The sequence below is a fragment of the Musca domestica genome, unplaced genomic scaffold (genome assembly GCF_030504385.1).
Source record: "Musca domestica strain aabys unplaced genomic scaffold, Musca_domestica.polishedcontigs.V.1.1 15, whole genome shotgun sequence".
NCBI classification, from domain to species: Eukaryota; Metazoa; Arthropoda; class Insecta; order Diptera; family Muscidae; genus Musca; species Musca domestica.
The window spans coordinates 1,457,664-1,477,465 of NW_026712207.1; the positions used below are offsets into that span (position 1 = coordinate 1,457,664).

At 31.3% G+C, this 19,802-nt stretch overlaps 1 protein-coding gene across 10 annotated transcripts in view; it reads right to left on the reverse strand.

Moving 5' to 3' along the window:
• The window catches only part of LOC101898721 (testis-expressed protein 2), a 98,421-nt gene that overhangs the window by 63,976 nt on the left and 14,643 nt on the right, over positions 1–19,802 (reverse strand). For 6 of the 10 annotated variants that reach the window (XM_059119456.1, XM_059119458.1, XM_059119459.1 and 3 more), the window contains 2 exons: positions 14,717–15,284; positions 14,254–14,633 (listed from right to left, as the gene is read on the reverse strand). In XM_059119456.1, coding sequence (XP_058975439.1) covers positions 14,254–14,633; positions 14,717–14,741 — 405 coding nt within the window. In that variant the 5' untranslated portion in view covers positions 14,742–15,284. Of the gene's footprint in view, positions 1–5,378; positions 5,431–6,478; positions 7,161–14,253; positions 14,634–14,716; positions 15,285–19,802 lie in introns of those variants that run through there. The other 4 variants (XM_059119461.1, XM_059119457.1, XM_059119465.1 and 1 more) reach the window with 3 other exon arrangements.

A 19,802-nucleotide genomic window follows, 5' to 3' on the forward strand; every position in this document is an offset into this window, starting at 1 on the left:
AAATTTCGCTATAAGTCAACAAAAAAAAAATAATATCAAAAAACGAAAATATTTCCTAGTTTTTTGATCAATTTTTCCTCGATCTTTTTCGATTTGAAGCCTGAAAATAACGAAAAATTTCATTTAAGAAACAAAGTGTCAATGGGAGAAATGTTCTACACAAAATTTCACTACAAATCTCAGAATTAACCATATATCTAGGTTTAATAGTTTTTTAAGAAAATTACATTCGAATTCCTAAATTTAAAAAACACATTTTTGAGTTAAAGCCTACTTTATGTAAGTTTATGCAAAAATCTCCAAAAAAACATCATTGTAGAAAGATGACGCTTTAGGCAAAAATATTCCTCATCAAATTTCACTAGAAGTCATCAAAGAACTGAAACCCCTATATCCATTCAAAATCTGGAAAATATTGGCATCAATGTTGCCACAAAAATTCGAAAATATTTCGTTTTTTTATCATTTATCCCTAAGCCTTTTTTGTCGAGTAGATGCCTAAAAATAACGTAAAATTTCGTTTAAGACACACAAAATTTCAGAATATATCATATATCTAGGTTTAATAGTTTTTTAAGAAAATTACATTCGAATACATAAATATTAAAAAACACATTTTCGGGTTAAAGCCTTACATTAGGTGAGTTTGCGCAAAAATCTCCAACAAAGCATAATTTTAGAAGAGTAACGCCAAAGACAAAAATATTCCTCATCAAATTTCGCTATAAGTCTCAAGGAAAAGAAATCTCTATTTCGAATGTATATCAAAAAAATATTTGCATCAATGTTTCCAAAAAAAAAAAAAAAAAAACGAAAATATTTCCTTTTTTTGATCATTTGTCCCTTTGGACTTTTTTCGATTTGACGCCTGAAAATAACATAAAATTTCGTTCAAGACACAAAGTGTCAATGGGAGAAATGTTCTAAACAGAATTTCACTAAAAATCTCAGAATTAACCATATATCTAGATTTAATAGTTTTTTAAAAAAATTACATTCGAATTCATAAATATTAAAGAAAGCACATTTTTGGGTTAAAGCCTTACATTACGTGAGTTTGCGCAAAAATCTCCAACAAAGCATCGTTTCAGAAGAAAAACGCCAAAGACAAAAATGTTCCTCATTAAATTTCGCTATAAGTCACCAAAGATAAGTAATCACCAAGGCATATCAAAAAAAAATATGCATCAATGTTTCCAAAAAACGAAAATATTTCCTAATTTTTTGATCAATTTTTCATCGGTCCTTTTTCGACTTGACGCCTGAAAGCAACCTAAAATTTCATTTTAGGCAGAAGGTGTTAAGAGAAGATATATTCTACACAAAATTCCACTACAAATCTCAGAATAAACTATATATCTAGGCACAATAGTTTCTATAAAAATTACATTCGAAATTTTGTATATTACAATTGAAAATTATGTGTTACTTTTTCTTGCTGATAATTAAAGATGTTTCTTTTCCAAGTCAAAATCTCCCTTAGTGCTTACTTTTTTGGAAAAAATGTCAAAGAATGAAATAATCTACACAAAATTCCACTATTAATCTCAGAATAAACCATATATCTAGTTTAAATGGTTTTTGAGAAAAACACATTCTTAATATATACATTACAAGTAAAACTTATCTGTTTATATTTTTACAGCTAATTTAACCCTTTTCCATTCGAAGTCAAAATTTTACTTAATACTTAATTTTTTTAGAATAGTGTAAGTGTTATATTGTACGCAAAAATCATATCTCTAGGTATAATAGTTTTGAAGAAAATTACATTCGAAATGTATATATTACAAGTGAAAATTATGTGTTGAGGTTTTGTATTGCTTATAACCACGTTTGCAATCTAAATTAAAATCTCCCTTTTTACTTCATTTTTTGGGAAAAGTATTAAAGGAAGAATTATTCTAGATCAAATTTCAAGTTGAGCCCCGCCCCTTAACAAAAAAAAATTGTATATTTAATATGTATTATGAAAAAATACGATAAATTGTTGTTAATGAAAAAATCTTGTTTATTTTTGACATTTTTACCACTTTTTCCCAATTCGCTGCAAATGTTCTTATAATTTCGCTATCCAATAATTTTATCTGGACTTGATATAACTCGTTTGTGATTCGAAACCCCAAAGGAGTTTTGGGTTCTGAGGCCAAATGTCGTTAAGGCCTTTATCTCGTTTTGACTATATACAATAGGGGAACCCTTATAATTTGAATCATTGTTCGCCACTTTGCCTTGTGACATCTTAGCTTGTTTCATATATCCGCCTATTTCAGCTAGGCTAAAATTTGTCTCTAATGCTAAAGATTAATACCCCACACTATTAGATGAAGCTATAATTCAATTTAGTCTATTTACAGAACGTGTACAATATCATTCTGCCTCACGCTTAAAAATATTCAACCCTTTTCCCTCAATTCTGATATTGAGATTAATTTAAGGCCACCTTTAATTATATATTGGATTACTGGCAACTCTTTCCTTTCCATTTCATTATCTATAAATAATTGTATTTTCAAAGTATTTATTTTCCTAACTCTTTCCCATTTCCCGAAATAATTTCCATGGAATTTTATTTTGGAGGCATTCCTTCGGTACTTTTTAATAACATTCATATTTAATTGTTTTTTTTTTTTATTCTTCCTAAGAAGAATTTTGAAACCATTGACGTAAACAAAAAAAATAATCATTATGACCCCCCAAACATCCTCCATTCCTCACCCTCCCTGTACTGAGACCACCAAAGTGGAATGACGTAGGTTTTTGTCTAGAGAAGGTCATAATTTAGTCCTATGATGGCTGGCTGGCTGGCTGGCCTGACCTGACCTTGTCGACGATTCTCGAATGTGACATTCGACTTAAGAGATTTTCTCGTCGTCGGTGTTGTTGTTGTTTTTGATGTTTTTGTTGTTATTTAGAAGACAACTAAAGTCTGTAGGCTGGATATCAATAACATATCATGTGCCAGTGTGCGTGTGTGGGTGTTTAAATAGATTGCTTTTTATGATTGAATGGGGGTGGGGAGAAAGGGTAGTCATGTGGGTCCTTAAGGCTTTGCTGATTTCCATTGAACAGCAATTCACGATTGGATTTTTTCAAATTATCATCGATTTTGAAGATTAGAAGATTTTTTTCTTATCGATGTCAACTCAGATTAGAAACATTAAAAAATGTTAACACATAATTTTCACTTTACAAATTTCGAATATAATTTTCCTAAAAACTATTATACCTAGAGATATGACTTATTCTGAGATTTATAGTGAAATTTTGCGTAGAATATTTCTTCCCTTAACACTTTTCCAAAAAAATGAAGTATTAGGGAAAATTTTGACTTAGAACGGATAAGGGCTAAATTAACAGTAAAAAGATAAACACATAATTTTCACTTTTAATGTATATAGTAAGAATTTGTTTTTCTCAAAAACCATTAAAATTAGATATATAGTCTATTCTGAGATTTGTAGCGGAATTTTGTGTAGAATATTCCAGCCTTTGAAATTTTTCCCAAAAAAGGAAGTATTTAGGGAGATTTTGACTTGGTATAGAAACATCTTTAATTATTAGCAAGAAAAAGTAACACATAATTTTTAATTGCAATATACATAAATTTCGATAGTAATTTTCTTAAAAATTATTAGACCTAGATATATTGTTTATTCTGAGATTTGTAGTGGAATTTTGTGTAGAATAATTCTTCCTTTGACACTTTCCCCAAAAAATGAATTATTAACGAAGATTTTGACTTAGAATGGAAACGTGTTAAATTATCATCAAAAAAATCGTAAACACATAATTTTCACTTGTGGTACATACATTTCGAATATTATTTCCTTAAAAACTGTTAAACCAAGATATATGGTTTATTCTGATATTTATTGTGAAATTTTGTGTAGAACAATTCGTTCTTTAACACTTTTCCCAAAAAATGAAATATTAAGGAAGATTTTGACTTACAATTGAAACGTGTTAAATTATCATCAAAAAAATCGTAAGCACATAATTTTCACTCGTAGTACATACATTTCGAATATTATTTTCTTAAAAACTATAGGAATTAGGTATATGGTTTATTCTGAGAATTGTAGTGAACTTTTGAGTAGAATATTTCTTCCCGTGACACTTTCTGTCTAAAACGAAATTTTATGTTACTTTCATGCATCAACTCGAAAAAAGACCGAGAAAAAATTGATAAAAAAAAATGTAAATATCTTGCTTTTTTTGCCAACATTGATGCAAATATTTTCTTGATAAACAGTGGAAATAAAGATTTCCTTTCTTTGGCGACTCATAGTAGAATTTGGTGTAGATTATATCCTATTTTAAGATTTTATGTCTAAAATAAAATTTTATGTTACTTTTATACGTGAACTCGATAAAAGGCTAAGAAAAAATAGATAAAAACATTAGGTAAAAAAATTGTCGCCTCTTTTGGGCAACATTGATGCAAATATTTTCGTGATATATAATGGAAATAGAGATTTTTTTCTCTGACGACTTATAGTGAAATTTGATGCAGAATAATTTTGTCTTTAAACCCATCCCTCTAAAATGATGCTTTGTAGGAGATTTTTGCATAAACTCACACAAAGTATGGCATTACCCCTAAAATGTGTTTTTGATATATATGAATTCCGGGCGTTTAAGTAAGATTAGGACTATTGATGTCTTCCAGGACCTAAAGTAGTACCACAGCGTTATTTATCATATTATTTTATTTTTAACTTTTTTATTTATTTTTATTTTATTTTTTGTTTTTTTTTTTTAGTTTTATACCCTCCACCATAGTATGAAGGGTATATTGCGTTCGTCATTCCGCATTTAACACCTCGAAATATAAATTTTAGATCCCACAAAGTGTATATATTCTTGATCAGCTTAAAATTCTAAGTCGATTTAGCGATGTCCGTCCGTCTATCCGTCTGTGGAAATCACTCTAGCTTCCGAACGAAATGAAGTAGATTGACTTTTGGTATTGAAAATGGACCAAGTAGCCCCCACATAAAGGTACATCCCGATATTTGATATTTTGATGACTTTAGCCACATTATTTACCGAAAAGTGTTTCAAATTTGATGTTTGAAGTTCGAAATCGATACTACAGCCTACGACAGAAAATTGTCAGTGCATGTCGCCGTCTTATAACGGTACCACCCGATATTCGGTATTTTGATGATTTTAGCGACATTTTTCACCGATTTTTTTTCCAAGTTTCTCATTTGAATATTGTAATGGCATATGACAAAAGTTGCCCATGCAGGTCCACGTCGTCCTAACATTCGGAATTTTTTAGATTTTAAGAAAAATTTTAACCGATTTTTTTTTTTGAAAATTGCCAAATTTGTTCCAAATGGTGGAGGGTATTCAAAGTTCGAACTTACAGATTTTTTACTTGTTATCTCTCTTTCATATACCTCTATATATTTAAATTTAATTTTGATATATAAGTTTTAAAGTTTTAAACTTTTAACGATTTCATTTTTTTTTTGGATTTTATTTTTATCGATTTAGTTATTATTTCGTACTTTATATTTATTTTATTTTTTTAACTTAATTGTTATATTATTTTTTTTTTATTTATTATATTATTTTTTATAATATTTTATTCATATCTTAATTTTTGTATCGATTATATTTTTATCAATTGTTTAAAGTATTTTTTCTTTTATATAAATTTTTATTACTTTTATTTTATTTTTCTAAAGTTCTTTTTTAAGATTATTTTTTTATTTATTTTTATTTATTTTATTTATTTTTTATTTTTTTACTTAATTTTATTTATCACTTTTTTATTTATTTATCATATTGTTTTATTTGTTTTTTCTTATTTTATTTATTTATTTATTTTTATTTTATTTATTTATTTTTATTTTATTTATTTTTCTTATTTTATTTATTTTTTTTTATTTTATTTATTTTTTTATTTTATTTATTTTTTATCTTTTTTTATTATTTTTTATAATATTTTATTCATATCTTAATTTTAGTATAGATTGTATTTTATTAATTGTATGAAGTATTTTTTTAAATTAAATTTTTATTACTTGTATCTTTCTAGTTTAGTTTATTTTTTTATTTTATTTTTTTATTTTATTTTTTTATTATATTTTTTATTATATTATTTTTTTTTCTTATATTTTTTATTGTATTTTTTTATATTATTTTATTTTTTATTTTATTATATTTTTTCTTATTATATTTTTTATTTTATTTTTTATTTTTTTTATTTAATTTTATCACTTTTTTAATTTAATTTTTTTTTATTTATTTATCATATTTTTTATTTGTTTTTTTCTTACTTTATTTATTTTTTTATTTTATTTATTTATTTTTATTTTATTTGTTTATTTTTATTTTATTTATTTATTTGTATTTTATTTGTTTATTTTTATTTTATTTATTTATTTTATTTTTTAATATATTTTTGTTTTATTTTCTCACATTAAATTTATTTATTTTTAATTTTTATGTATTTTTTTACCTTATGATCTCTTTATATGAAAACCAACACTTCAGTTTTTTCTTTGCAATTTTAGCTAAAAATATTAAACGTCCATTATTTTCTCGAAGGTCACACACAAACTTCACACGAACTAAGCGAAATAAAATTTCAATTCAAAGAGTTTCTTTTTTCCGACCGTTTCCAGTGAATGCTAAATCGATTCTGGAGAAAAAAAGAGTAATTTTTTGCAGTCTTCACAAAAAAAAACCAATGGCGATAAGACGATTGAAATGCCTTCCTGGCCTGACTAAACAACACTCAATTACTGGTGTTGGACATATGTACCCATGTATGTATGTCTGTGTGTTTGTTTGTTTAAATATGAAATACGACGATAACACTAAACGTTGTCCGCAAATCTAACTTTAGTCAAACAACAAGAGAAAAAAATAATAATTAAAGAAATTATAACGAAAAAAAAAATCAATTTGTAAATATTGATGATAAGAAACAAATCAACACTCCATTGAAACATGTGGTGGGTCCGCCTTGGCCATATTATCTTGATGGGTGGATTTTATTTTAGTAAAAGAGACAAGACCCAAAACAAACAAAAAAAAAAGAGATTATCACAAAAAATTTCGCACATTTCTTCCACAAGTGCAAAGCACTTCAAAAAAAAAAACAAGTTAAAAAGCAGTAAGTTCGGCCGGGCCGAACTTTTAATACCCTCCACCATTTGCAACGAATTTGGAAATTTTTAAAAAATAAAATCCTTAAAAAATTCTATTAACATTTTAAAAATACCGAATATAGCCGTTATATTGGGGTCTAACGATGTGGACATACATAGGCATTGTTTGTCATAAGCCATTACCATATACAAATTCGAAACTTGAAATAAACGGTGAATAATGTAGCTAAAATTCATCAAAATATCGTATATAAGGAGGTGCCGTTAAATTGGAGCTATGTGAAGACCTGGACCAGCATAGACAATTTTCTGTCACAGGCTGTAGCATCCATTACGAACTTCAAATACCACATCTCAAACAATTTCGGTGGGTATTGTACCTAAAATCGTCAAAATACCGAATATAGGGAGGTACTGATATATAGGGCCTATACGAAGACCTGGACCCGCACAGACAATTTTCTGTCACAGATTGTAGTTCCCATAACGAACTTCAAATACCAATTTTGAAACAATCCGGTGAATAATGTCGCTAAAATCATCAAAATACCGAAAATAGGGAGCTACCGTTAAATGGGGGCTATACGAAGACGTGGACCTGCACAGACAATTTTATGTCTTAGGATGTAGAATCCCTTACGAACTTCAAATACCAAACTTTAAAAAAATTCCGGTGAATAATGTCGGTAAATTAATCAAAATACCGAATATCGGGAGGTACCGTTATATGGGAGATATACGAAGACGTGGACCTGCACAGACAATTTTCTGTCATAGGCTGTAGTATCCATTACGAACTTCAAAACCCAAATTTGAACCAATTCCGGTGAATAATATCGCTGAAATCATCAAAATACCGAATATCGGGAGGTACCATTATATGGGGGCTATACCTAAACGTGGAGCTACATGGCCCATTTTCAATATCAAAAGACCAGCGGACATAATATACATTTGAGTAAAATTTTATCTCTCTACTTCATTTCGTTCGGAAGCCAATTCGAACACATCTAAGCTTATTCTAAAATTTTATGCTATTTCCGACATCTTTGGCTTTCATTCAATAAAATTAAAAAAAAAAAATGTTAAAATGATGGCGTTTGACTTTGTTGTTTTTTTTTTATCTCACCCTGTATATATCGCAACATTTTCTTTTTGGAATATCCCCCTTGTATAGGTAACTCTTATATTTCAAGATACACTCCTGGTACCTCAAACAAAAAGCAAACCCAAGTCAAAAAAAATTAAAGTGAATTTCGAATTTTCTTTTTTGAGAATATTTTTAAAACGAATAATAATAATTACCTTTGTTTTAGTCATTATGCCGAATTATATTTCGAACTTGCACCAAATATTCTAAATCGTTTCAAAACATAATCACTTTTAGAAACCGAAAAACAAAACAGTTCCAACTACAAAATACTGTTCTTCCTTTACGATTCCGTTCCACTGTTCATAAAATTCCCAATCATTTCTCCCACAAGTGACTCATAATTTATTGTTCTCAGCAGAAAATATTATTATTTTCTTATTATTCTTTTCAAATTCTTGCCAAGATAAACAACCGTATTTTTTATTTACCGATCTTTGATAAAAATTCAATAAAAAAAATATATGTTTTTCTTTTGCGGAACAGAAAATATTAACGGCGGTACACTAAAACGATGGACACAAATTGATGATTGTGTCCATCTGAAATTTCAATGCAAACTGAATTTATGAAAATAATTAAAACGGACTATTTTGAATCCTTGCATGTTGTTATATTTTTGGATATCGTTTCGAAGTTCATGAATAATAAATAAACATAGCATGGCATTAAATGAGAACGACAAACAAAAAATGATGACTAAGTACTCAAGTCTTTTTTAAGAGAATTCGATTATCAAATTACAACCCCTTCTTCTCTTTAGTTGAAAAACGAGGTAGGTTTAAAAAGGGGAAGGGGAATAAAAAAATGAAGCAATAAAATTAAAATTTTAAGAAAAAAAAAACAAAATTATAAAAATATAAAATTAAAAAAATAATAAATTAAAAAAAATAAAATTTGAATTTTTGAAATTTGAAAAAAAAAAAAAAAGTTGAAAAAAATTTAAAAAAAATGAGGTTTAAAAAAACTTGAAATAATAAAATTAAAAAATAAAGTTGAAAAAATTAAATTAAAAAAAATTACGAAATTTAAAAAAAAAATAAAAAGTTTCAGTCAGTTTTGCCGACAGAAATAAAATTAAAAACAATTTAGAAAAAAGTAAAATTTGAATTGATTAAACTTGAAAAAAAAAATATAAAAAATACAAAAAAAAAATATAAAAAAATAAAATTAAAAATATAAAGGTAAAAAAAGAATTGAAAAATAAAATTCAAAAAAAATTAATTTGAAAAAAATATAAAATTAAAAAAATTTTGAAATTTAAAAAAAATCCGTCTGTTTTGCCGACAAAAAAAATAGAATTTGAAAAAAATTAAAAAACTTGAAAAAAAAAATTATTAAAAAAAAATAAATTTAGAAAAATAATAAATTAAAAAAAATAAATTTTAAAAAAGATTAAAAAATAAATATGAACAAGTAAAAAACAAGCTAAGTTCGGACCATCAGCTCCATCATTTGGAAAAAAATTCCGGGAACCACCACTTAAATGAAAACTGTTATATGGAGACTATACGAAGACGTGGACCTGCTTACGACATTTTTTGCCTTAGGCTATAGAATCCATTACGAACTTCAAATACCAAATTTGAAACAATTCCGGTGAATAATGTCGCTAAAACCATCAAAATATCGAATATCGGGAAGTGCCGTAAAATGGGAGCTATACAAAGGCGTGGACCTGCACGGACAATTTTATGTCATAGGCTGTAGTATCCATTACGAACTTTAAATACAAAATTTGAAACAATTCCGGTGAATAGAGTCGCTATAATCATTAAAATACCGAATATCGGGAGGTACCGTTATACGGGCGCTGTACGAAGACTTGGACTTGGACAGATAATTTTCTGTCAAAAACTGTAGTATCTATTACGAACTTCAAATACCAAATTTGAAACATTTCCGGTGAATAATGTCGCTAAAACCATAAAAATACCGAATATCGGGAGGTACCATTATATGGGGGCTATACCAAAACGTGGACCTACATCACCCATTTTCAATACCAAAAGTCCTGCAGACATAATAATATGCATTTGAGTAAAATTGTATCAATCTACTTCAATTCGTTCGGAAGCTAGAGTAATTTTCACAGACAGATAGACGGACACCCGGACGGACATCGCTAAATCGACATAAAATTTTATGCTGATCAAGAATATATATACTTTGTGGGGTCTATAATGTGTATTTCGAGGTGTTACAATCGGAATGAGAAACTTAATATAAAACCCTCCATACTATGGTGGAGGGTATAAAAATGATATATTGAAACTTTTGTGGGTTTCTACATAAAAAAGAATTTCCAACTTGTTTAGTATCTTCCCAACATTTTCTATGCACATGACACCTTATTTCATATGACAGCTTGTTATCAGTCAATCAGCTGTTTGTGACAAACAAAACGAGAAAACGTGACAAACTTAGAATTTATTTTCTGTAGAAAGAAATATTAATAAAAAAATTTTAATGGCTTGGCAATTTGAGTTTTTTACTTATATTCCAATTTCCATAAAAATAATCATAAAACGTGTTATTGCGGGAGTCATCCATCATTTTTAGCTAGAATCTTTAATATTGAAAATATATGTTCTAAATTAAGCTAAAAACGTTGAGTTTTTAGTAAAATTTTCCGAAAGACTAACGGAGCTACAAACGTGATCATTTAGAGGATAATTTTTCGAAAGAACTATCAGAGCTATGATTAAAATAATTTTTAAACAATATTTTTGAATTTTTTTTCTGAGGGACTATCAGAGCTACAAAGATAGACTTTTTTAAACGATTTTCTGAAGGGCTATCGGTGATATAAGAGTAGAATTTTAAAGGATATTTTCTGAAGGACTTTTTAGAAGTAAAGATTAGATTTATTTAAGAGTTTCTGTTCAGGAACATCAGATCTTTAAATTTGGATATCTTAAGAATATATTTCGAAGGACTGTCGGAGCCACAATCAGGGAAATAAAACAAAATAACTTTTATACAAATGACTTCAAATGCCAAAATGTAGCGAAATGAAATGAAATAAACCGGATCGATATGACTCTTTATATATATACCAATTATTCTAGATCTATTCCAAAATATCTCTATTAAATATCAAAGCTCTACGCTAAATGTTGCGAAATAATCTGAAACTATAGGCCTTAACTACGAGATTTCTTTTCTTTGGGTGAGATGAAAATAACTGCAATCAGACTGCTATCATTTCTAAGCCACTCGTCTGGCAGCTGTTAAAATTATTCCAGAGACAGCCCATTATATTGTTTACAAGCGTACAAAAGCATTTTGAGGAGAATTTTCCAGAGAAAAAGTTATTCGTGAAGGAATTCAAGCGTGATAGTGTGATTTCTTATATTTGCCTGGAAAACCACAAGTGGCTATCGTTAGAGCACTTCCGCATTGAAATGTGAATAAAGCTTTTGTGTCTCGTAACATTGCTCGTTACCGTGATACTCTTAGCTTAGCCCAAAGTCAAGGAAGTGGACGGAAGAAAACAGCAACATAAGCAGAAATGGTTCCAAAAGTAAAGAAACGACTTGATCGAAACCCGCGTCACAGTGGCCGAAAAATGGCTGGTGAGCTTAACATATCGCAATATTCCATTCGACAAATTTTGAAAAATGAGCTCGGGTAAAGCCGTTGAAATTCCGAAAAAGTGCAAGAACTTATACCGCAACCGAAAGAAAATAGACTCAAAAGAGCTAAAGAATTGCTTTGCTTGGCCGAAACTGGTGAACTAAAAAATTCCAAAATGTCGATCACCTTAAACAAGCGCTTCGCCGGGAATGGGCCATAATTCCGCAGAGCAACATTCGGACAGCATGTGGCGGTTTCATTGGCCGTTTGAAGGCCATAATTCGTGCCAAAGGTGACCAATTCGAATAAATCTAAACTTATTCTAAACGTTGATGCTATTTCCGACATTTAAAAAATTTTAAAAATTATAGCGTTTGATTTTGTTGCAGTTTTTTATCTCACCCTGTATACCAAATCTTAACGTATTCCAAGGAATCTTAAACCGAATGTTTCCAAAAGTGTGGAAATAGGGGGAACACGCTCCCTCTATTTAGGTTACTTTGCGTTACGTGCCTTGTGTATTTAGCTCTAGTTTTATAAGAATAGTTTTAAGAATATTACTGGTAGGTCATTCTATGTATCAAAACCTTCTTCTAAGGACCTCCATTCCAAAAAAAAACCCTTTGGTAAGGCTTTAGACGTTTGTCAGTCAGCCAGAAGGTAAAACCTTGGGTGCAACTTTATGTGATATCCCGTAGATTTCCATTGTTAGAAGGCCCTTTAGTATTCACAATTACCAAGACGTTTCTAAAGTCTTAAAAAATACCACCTGAATTATTTTACAATCTGAAGATCATTCTGAGGTCTCCTATGGGCTGGAAGACTTATAAAAAGTTTGAAGAAATCTCACAGATTTTTTCTAAACCCTCCTGAGGTCTTCTACAATTTGAAGGTCCTTTTGAAGCCTTATATGGCTAAACCCCATCTACTGATGCTTTCTTTAACCATTAAACCATTTCATTAATCATTAATAGCTTCATAAGCTGGATAACCCATTCTGAGGTATTCTAATGCTCGAAGGTTTTTTTTAAATCTTCTAAGAATAAATTAAATCTGTGTGATTTTATCTAGCTAGAATAACTGTTTTGTGTTCCTACTAAACCCCTAGGGTAAAAAATTTACAGGAGTTTTACTAAAAATGATAAAAAATTTTACATGAAAAAGTTAAGATATATGGAAGCTATATCTAAATCTGTTCCGATGATCACCAATTTCAATAGGGCCAAACAAATATTGTTTGGAAAATTTCATCTCAATCGGATAATAAACCTGCATTTTGTTAACAAGAATACATGGATAGACGGACTGACATGCATAAATCGACTCAGAAAGTGATTCTATGAAGATCCTCAAAAGTAACTATGGGTCTATCTCGCTTCCTTTTCCATGTTAAAACAAATGCACAAAGACATAATATCCTTACCCCTATGTGGTGTAGGGTTTAAAAAGAGTAAAAAAACATACTGTAGTTCTACTGTTTTTTTGTGGCTTTAATTTCCCTCAAGGTCATTTATGATTAAAACCCATTTCGGATTTTTTTTTCTAAAAAAAAAAACATTTTGCTGAAACAATAGTTTAAGTAGATGAATTTTATAGCTAGAAAGCCGTACAAAAGTTATTAATGATTAGAAATCCAGTATGGGTTTTAGACGGAAGACCAGCCAGAAAACCCAATATAAAATCGTAGATCATTTCTGAGGTTGTTAAAGACTTTTTGTGATAGTCCATTGCTGTAAGACACTCATAGCATCTTCTCTATTTGGGACTCCCCACGAAATGGTTTAGAAATGTATTACTGTGTACGTCCATGTCTACCAAAATGAATGCGAAAGAATTATGTCTTTTTAAACGACTCCAATCCAAATTTTTTTAAAAAGATATTTGGAAATGTGTTTTCTTTCACATTAACTTTCGTAACGCCATACAGAAGCAGGCCCTCGATCGCTTTTAAAGGTAGACGACCTCTCGGAAAACTTTTCTGGGTGAAAGATCTTAAGGTTTTCTACGGATAAAGTACCTTTCCCCAGTCTCCTATAAATAGAAGACCTTCTATGGCCATTGAAATTCATGAGCAGTTTCTGCATGGCGACATGAAATTGAATGCAAAAGAAGAACGATTTTCTTGATGTTCTTGATTTTTTGGGGTTAAATCCAAAATTAATAAAATCACATTTGGAATGGAGCTTTTCTTTCGTATATCTTAGATTGGAAGAAGACCTCTTGGAAATTTTTATTTTTTTTTTTAAGGATAAAATACAGTTCTCAGTTCTTAAATTAATCGAAACCCGTTTAGAAGTTTATTTACATTTTACATATGTAAATCTAAACCCTTCTCCCAATCCTCTTCCTCCAACATTTACCCACGAAACTTAAATTTACATTCATACTCACATTATTCAAGGAAGCTGGATGATGTTGTTGTTGCTGTGAAGGACTTGTGGACAATGAATCAATACCGCCCCCACCACCACCACCTCCACCGGTGGCCGAAAGATTTGTATTCGAACCACCGCCGCCACCACCCACGGAAGCATTTGAACTGTGAAACGATTGGAACAGATCATCGATGCACTCATCGCCGGCATTGAAACGCACCGTTATGGGAACTGTGGTATTGGTGCTGGTGCTGCTGCTGTTGTTGGAGCTACTCGCCGCCGATGATGATTTATTTGTGCTGGTGGCTGATGAGGATGTTGATGATGTGGCGGCGGATGAGGAGGAGGCAGCAACGGCGGCATTATTGGCAGATGATGAGTTCGTTGAGGATGAACCTGAAGGAAATTGAAGTGGAAAGAAAATTTGGTTAGTTGTTGGTCTTTGGAAAAAGAGAGATTTATTTATCGGTTCTCCTTACCTTTTGTTAGCTTTAATGAGTCCATTTTTGTTGTCTTTTAAATTGTGTTGTTGTAAGAAAGGATGGTTGGTTGGTGTTTTTGGTTCCAAGGAACCCAGTAATAATTAATTTTCTGTTTTTAGTTTCAATTAAATTATTTCTTCTTCTTTGCCTTTGTCTGTTTTCTTGTTATTCCTCCGTTTCTCTTTGTTTGTTGTGTTGTTCTAATTTATTTGGCTATTATTAAAAACAAGCAAAAATGGGTTATTTGGGACCGAAACGTCAAGAAAATGACACTGAGAGATGGTGGTCTTGTTTTTGTTGTTGTTATTACAGTTGCCGGTGCTTTTCTGTGTTTTCTTTTTTTTTTAATGTTGTTGCTGTTGTTGTTTTTCTTATTTAAGTTATGTAGCTGTGTGAAGTGATTGTAAGTGAGTACACGGCGGCTTGTTCTATTCAGTTTAGTTCAGTTTCAGTTTGTTGGCTGGCTGACTGACTGTCGGGCTGGCTGGCTGTTTGCTTGCTTGTCTGCTGCTGCTCTGTTTGTTTTCTTTTATTTTCTTTTTATTTTTTCACTTCTTTAGTTGCCCTAATTTTAGATTGTCATAGCCACCGGCAAAGTAGTTGTATGCAAGTCCCACAAAAAAAAAAGCACGTAAAGTACCGAGACGCAAGCCAAGAGATATAGCCGCCCCACACCGTTCAAAGAAAGATAGATAGTTGTACGCGTGTTTTCAGAGAATTCATCATCATCAGAAGCGGCAGCATTTGTGACCATTGTGACAGCAAAGAAAACCCAAAACAAAGTATCATGACAACAACAAAAGCCATGGCAGGCAGGGCGACATTAAAAAATGGTCAATGGGTTTTTATTGTTGTTTCGGGGGGGTTGACGTTGTTCAGTTTTTTGGTTTTGGGTTTGAAAGAGTGCAGGTGGTGGTGCCGTTGGATTATATCGTCGTCGTCGTCATTATCAATAATTACAGCCCAAGCAATTATATCCATCCATTTATCCATCCACCAAGAAGAAAATGTCCAGAGTTCAAAGGTAACATGGAATGAAAGCAAAGAAAAAAGGGAAAGAGAAACAAAGTTAGTTTTAAAGAAATTCTTTGGAATATGGGGTTTAATTAAATACGATTTTTAAGAATATTCCATGGGGGCATTTGGAGCTATTATTGAAAAATTTTTAAGGATGATTTTAAGAGCATCTGGAATCTTAAAAGCATAATTTTTGAGAAAAACCCGTAAAGAAGACATTTGATATATATGGGAGCTACATCCAAATCTGAACCGATCCTGTTAAAATTTGGCAAAGATATTTCTGAGATGTATTTGATATATTTCCCCAAATATTGTTGTTACTGAGTGCATATTACTGCTGCGGAGCACAAAAATAATAAATCGGAAGAACAATATATATGGGAGCTATAGCTATATCTGAACCGATATCGATCAAATTTAACATACTAGCTTCTAGACTCAATTCGGTCGTAAGTGCCAAATTCCATCCCATTTCGGCAAATATTAGACGTTTGGTGCACAATAAAAGGTAAATCGGACGAAGTTCTATATATGGGAGCTACATTCATAGCTGAACCGATCTCGATAAAATTTAGCAAATGTATTTCTGAGTTGTATTTCATATATTTCCCTGAATATCGTTGTTACGGAGTACATATTACGGCTGTGGGTAACAAATATAACGAATCGGATGCGCAGTATATATGGGAGCTATAGCTATATCTGAACCAATAGCTATATCACCAAATTTTACACACCAGCTTCTAGACTCAATTCGGTCGTAAGTGCCAAATTCCATGCCATTTGGACAAATATTAGACTTTTGATGCACAATCCAAGGTAAATCGGACGAAGTTATATATATGGGAGCTATATCCAAATCTGAACCGATCCTGATAAAATTTGGCAAAGATATTTCTGAGCTGTATTTCATATATATCGCTGAATGTCGTTGTTACGGAGTACATATTACGGCTGTGGGTAACAAATATAACAAATCGGATGAACAGTATATATGGGAGCTATAGCTATATCCCAAGCGATTTTCACCAAATTTGACATACCAGCTTCTAGACTCAATTCGGTCGTAAGTGCCAAATTCCATCCCATTTGGACAAATATTAGACGTTTGGTGCACAATAAAAGGTAAATCGGACGAAGTTTTATATATGGGAGCTATATCCAAATCTGAACCGATCCTGATAAAATTTCAAAGATATTTCTGAGCTGTATTTGATATATTTTCCCAAATATTGTTGTTACTGAGTGCATATTATGGCTGCGGAGGACAAAAATAACAAATCGGATGAACAGTATATATGGGAGCTATAGCTATATCTGAACCGATCTTCATCAAATTTGACATACTAGCTTCTAGAATCAATTCGGTCGTAAGTGCCAAATCACATCCCATTTCGGCAAATTCTAGACGTTTGGTGCACAATAAAAAGTAAATCGGACGAAGTTCTATATATGGGAGCTATATCCAAATCTGAACCAATCTCGATAAAATTTGGCAAAGATATTTCTGATCTGTATTTGATAAATTTCCCAAAATATTGTTGTTACGGAGTGCATATTTTCGGCTGTGGGTAACAAATATAACAAATCGGATGAACAATATATATGGGAGCTATAGCTATATCTGATCCGATTTCGATCAAATTTGGCATACTTAGTTTCAGGTCCAATCTGATCGTACATGCAAAATTCCATACTATTCAGACTGATATTACACGTTTGGTGCACAATAAAAGGCAAATCGGACGAAGATATATATGGGAGCTATATCTAAATTTTGACCGATTATCTCTAATTTCAATAGGGTTCGTTCTTGGGCCAAACAAATGATCTGTGCAAAATTTCATCTGGATCGGGCAATAAATGCGAACTGTACTTTGTTTACAAAAATACATGGACAGACGGACGGACGGACATGCATAAATCGACTCAGAATGTGATTCTATGCAGATCATCAAAAGGAACTATGGGTCTATCTCGTTTCCTTTTGCCTGTTACAAACAAATGCACAAAGACATAATACCCCTGTGGTGTAGGCTATAAATATTGTTGAGATAGTATCGGGAATTTTATAGAAACGATTAAATTTGTTGAAATTTTTAAGGTTTTTGTAAAAAAAATGATTTTTAAAAAATTTTTTGTGGTTCAAATGAGCCGGAATCTTTGATATTTTAAGTATATGTCTGCGTCCGTCTGAGCGCTAATCTCATTTTTTTTAATATTTTCTGGGAGGGCTTTCAAGGCCTATATTTTTTTTTTTTTTTTTTTGGCAATAGTTTTTGGAGGTCCGTCCGAGTTGATTTTGGATTTTTATACCCTCAGCCATGTGGCTAGAGAGGGTATATATATCATTTGATACGGACAAATATTAGACGTTTGGTGCATAATAAAAGGAAAATCGGACGAAGTTCTATATATGGGAGCTATATCCAAATCTGAACCGATCTCGATAAAATTTGGCAAAGATATTTCTGAGATTTATTTGATCAATTTCCCCAAATATTGTTGTTACTGAGTGCATATTACGGCTGCGGAGCACAAAAATAACAAATCGGATGAACAATATATATTGGAGCTATAGCTATATCTGAACCGATGTTGATTTTGGATTTTTATACCCTCAGGCATGTGGCTAGAGAGGGTATATATATCATTTGATACGACCAAAATGTGCCTCATCGAAATAATGGTTATAAACCTAGGTCTCTTTGGACCAATTTCGTTTCAAGACATTTGGAGTCGATCAAGCGATGTGCGTCCGTCTGTCCGTCTGTCTGTCAGGCTGACTGGTGCACACGATAACTCTCGAAGGGAAATGCAAAAAATTCCTAAGTCTGAAATTCTTTTCGACTATAAGGTCCACAGATTCGGAAAGTACTCCTCGAGACCTTTCATTTGTGCCCAGCCTCGACACCGCTTCATTTTTAGTTTCTGTTCTGTGGACGCTTTTATCTGCAATTTCCATAAAATTGAGCGATAATTCTTCAGAAAATGCAAAAAATTCCTAAGTCAGAAATTCTTTTCGACTATAAGGTCCACAGATTCGGAAAGTACTCCTCGAGACCTTTCATTTGTGCCCAGCCTCGACACCGCTTCATTTTTAGTTTCTGTTCTGTGGACGCTTTTATCTGCAATTTCCATAAAATTGAGGGATAATTCTTCAGAAAATGCAAAAAATTCCTAAGTCAGAAATTCTTTTTGGCTATAAGGTCCACAGATTCGGAAAGTACTCCTCGAGATCTTTCATTCGTGCCCAGCCACGACACCGCTTCATTTTTAAATATTTTATTCTCGGTTTAAATGTAGAGTTAAGGGTTTCAAAGTTTTTCAACGTAAATTTTAATTAGGTTTTTATTTAGCGATTTCATTTTAAATTTGAAATTTGTTTTGAAATTGAAATTTTAATATGAAATATTTTTCCTTTTTCGAATTATATTTTATTTCACTTCAATTCCCCATCGTTGCCCCTATATGTTACTGGCCACAATGTTTCCATATTTTTCATTTACAAATTTTCAAAAAAAAAAAACAAACAACCCTTTCCTAAAAATTATTCGGAGAGAAGAGATTGGGCGCTACACCCCCTGCCACAAACAATACCAAAATAGTTTGCCCCAAAAAAAAAACCGAAAAACACAAACATAACCCAATTGTTAGCTCAGTCAGGCGTTACTCTGATGACACACTTCGCACTTGATGTCGTTTGGGAGAGGAGGAGGAGGAAGTATATGGAAAGCATGTAACTAAAAAGAATTACCCCCAAAACAAAAGCAGGAGAAGAAAGCATAGAAAAACAGAAACAACAGATTCCGCAAAAAACAGAGTTGCAAACGAAAACATCATCAGAAAACATCATCGTCGTCGTCGTCACATGTTATCACATGGACGGGCTAGGAAAGAGACAGCAACGATGGTGGTGGCGACGACCTAATAAGGAAAAATTGCATTGCCAGCAAACACCCTCAAAAGCAATCAGGAAATGGAGGTGAGTCTGGCTGGTGAGAGATGCAGCATCTAAGTGTTCTTAGAGAAGTCTTTTTTTTTGTATTTCCCTTTTGTCGCG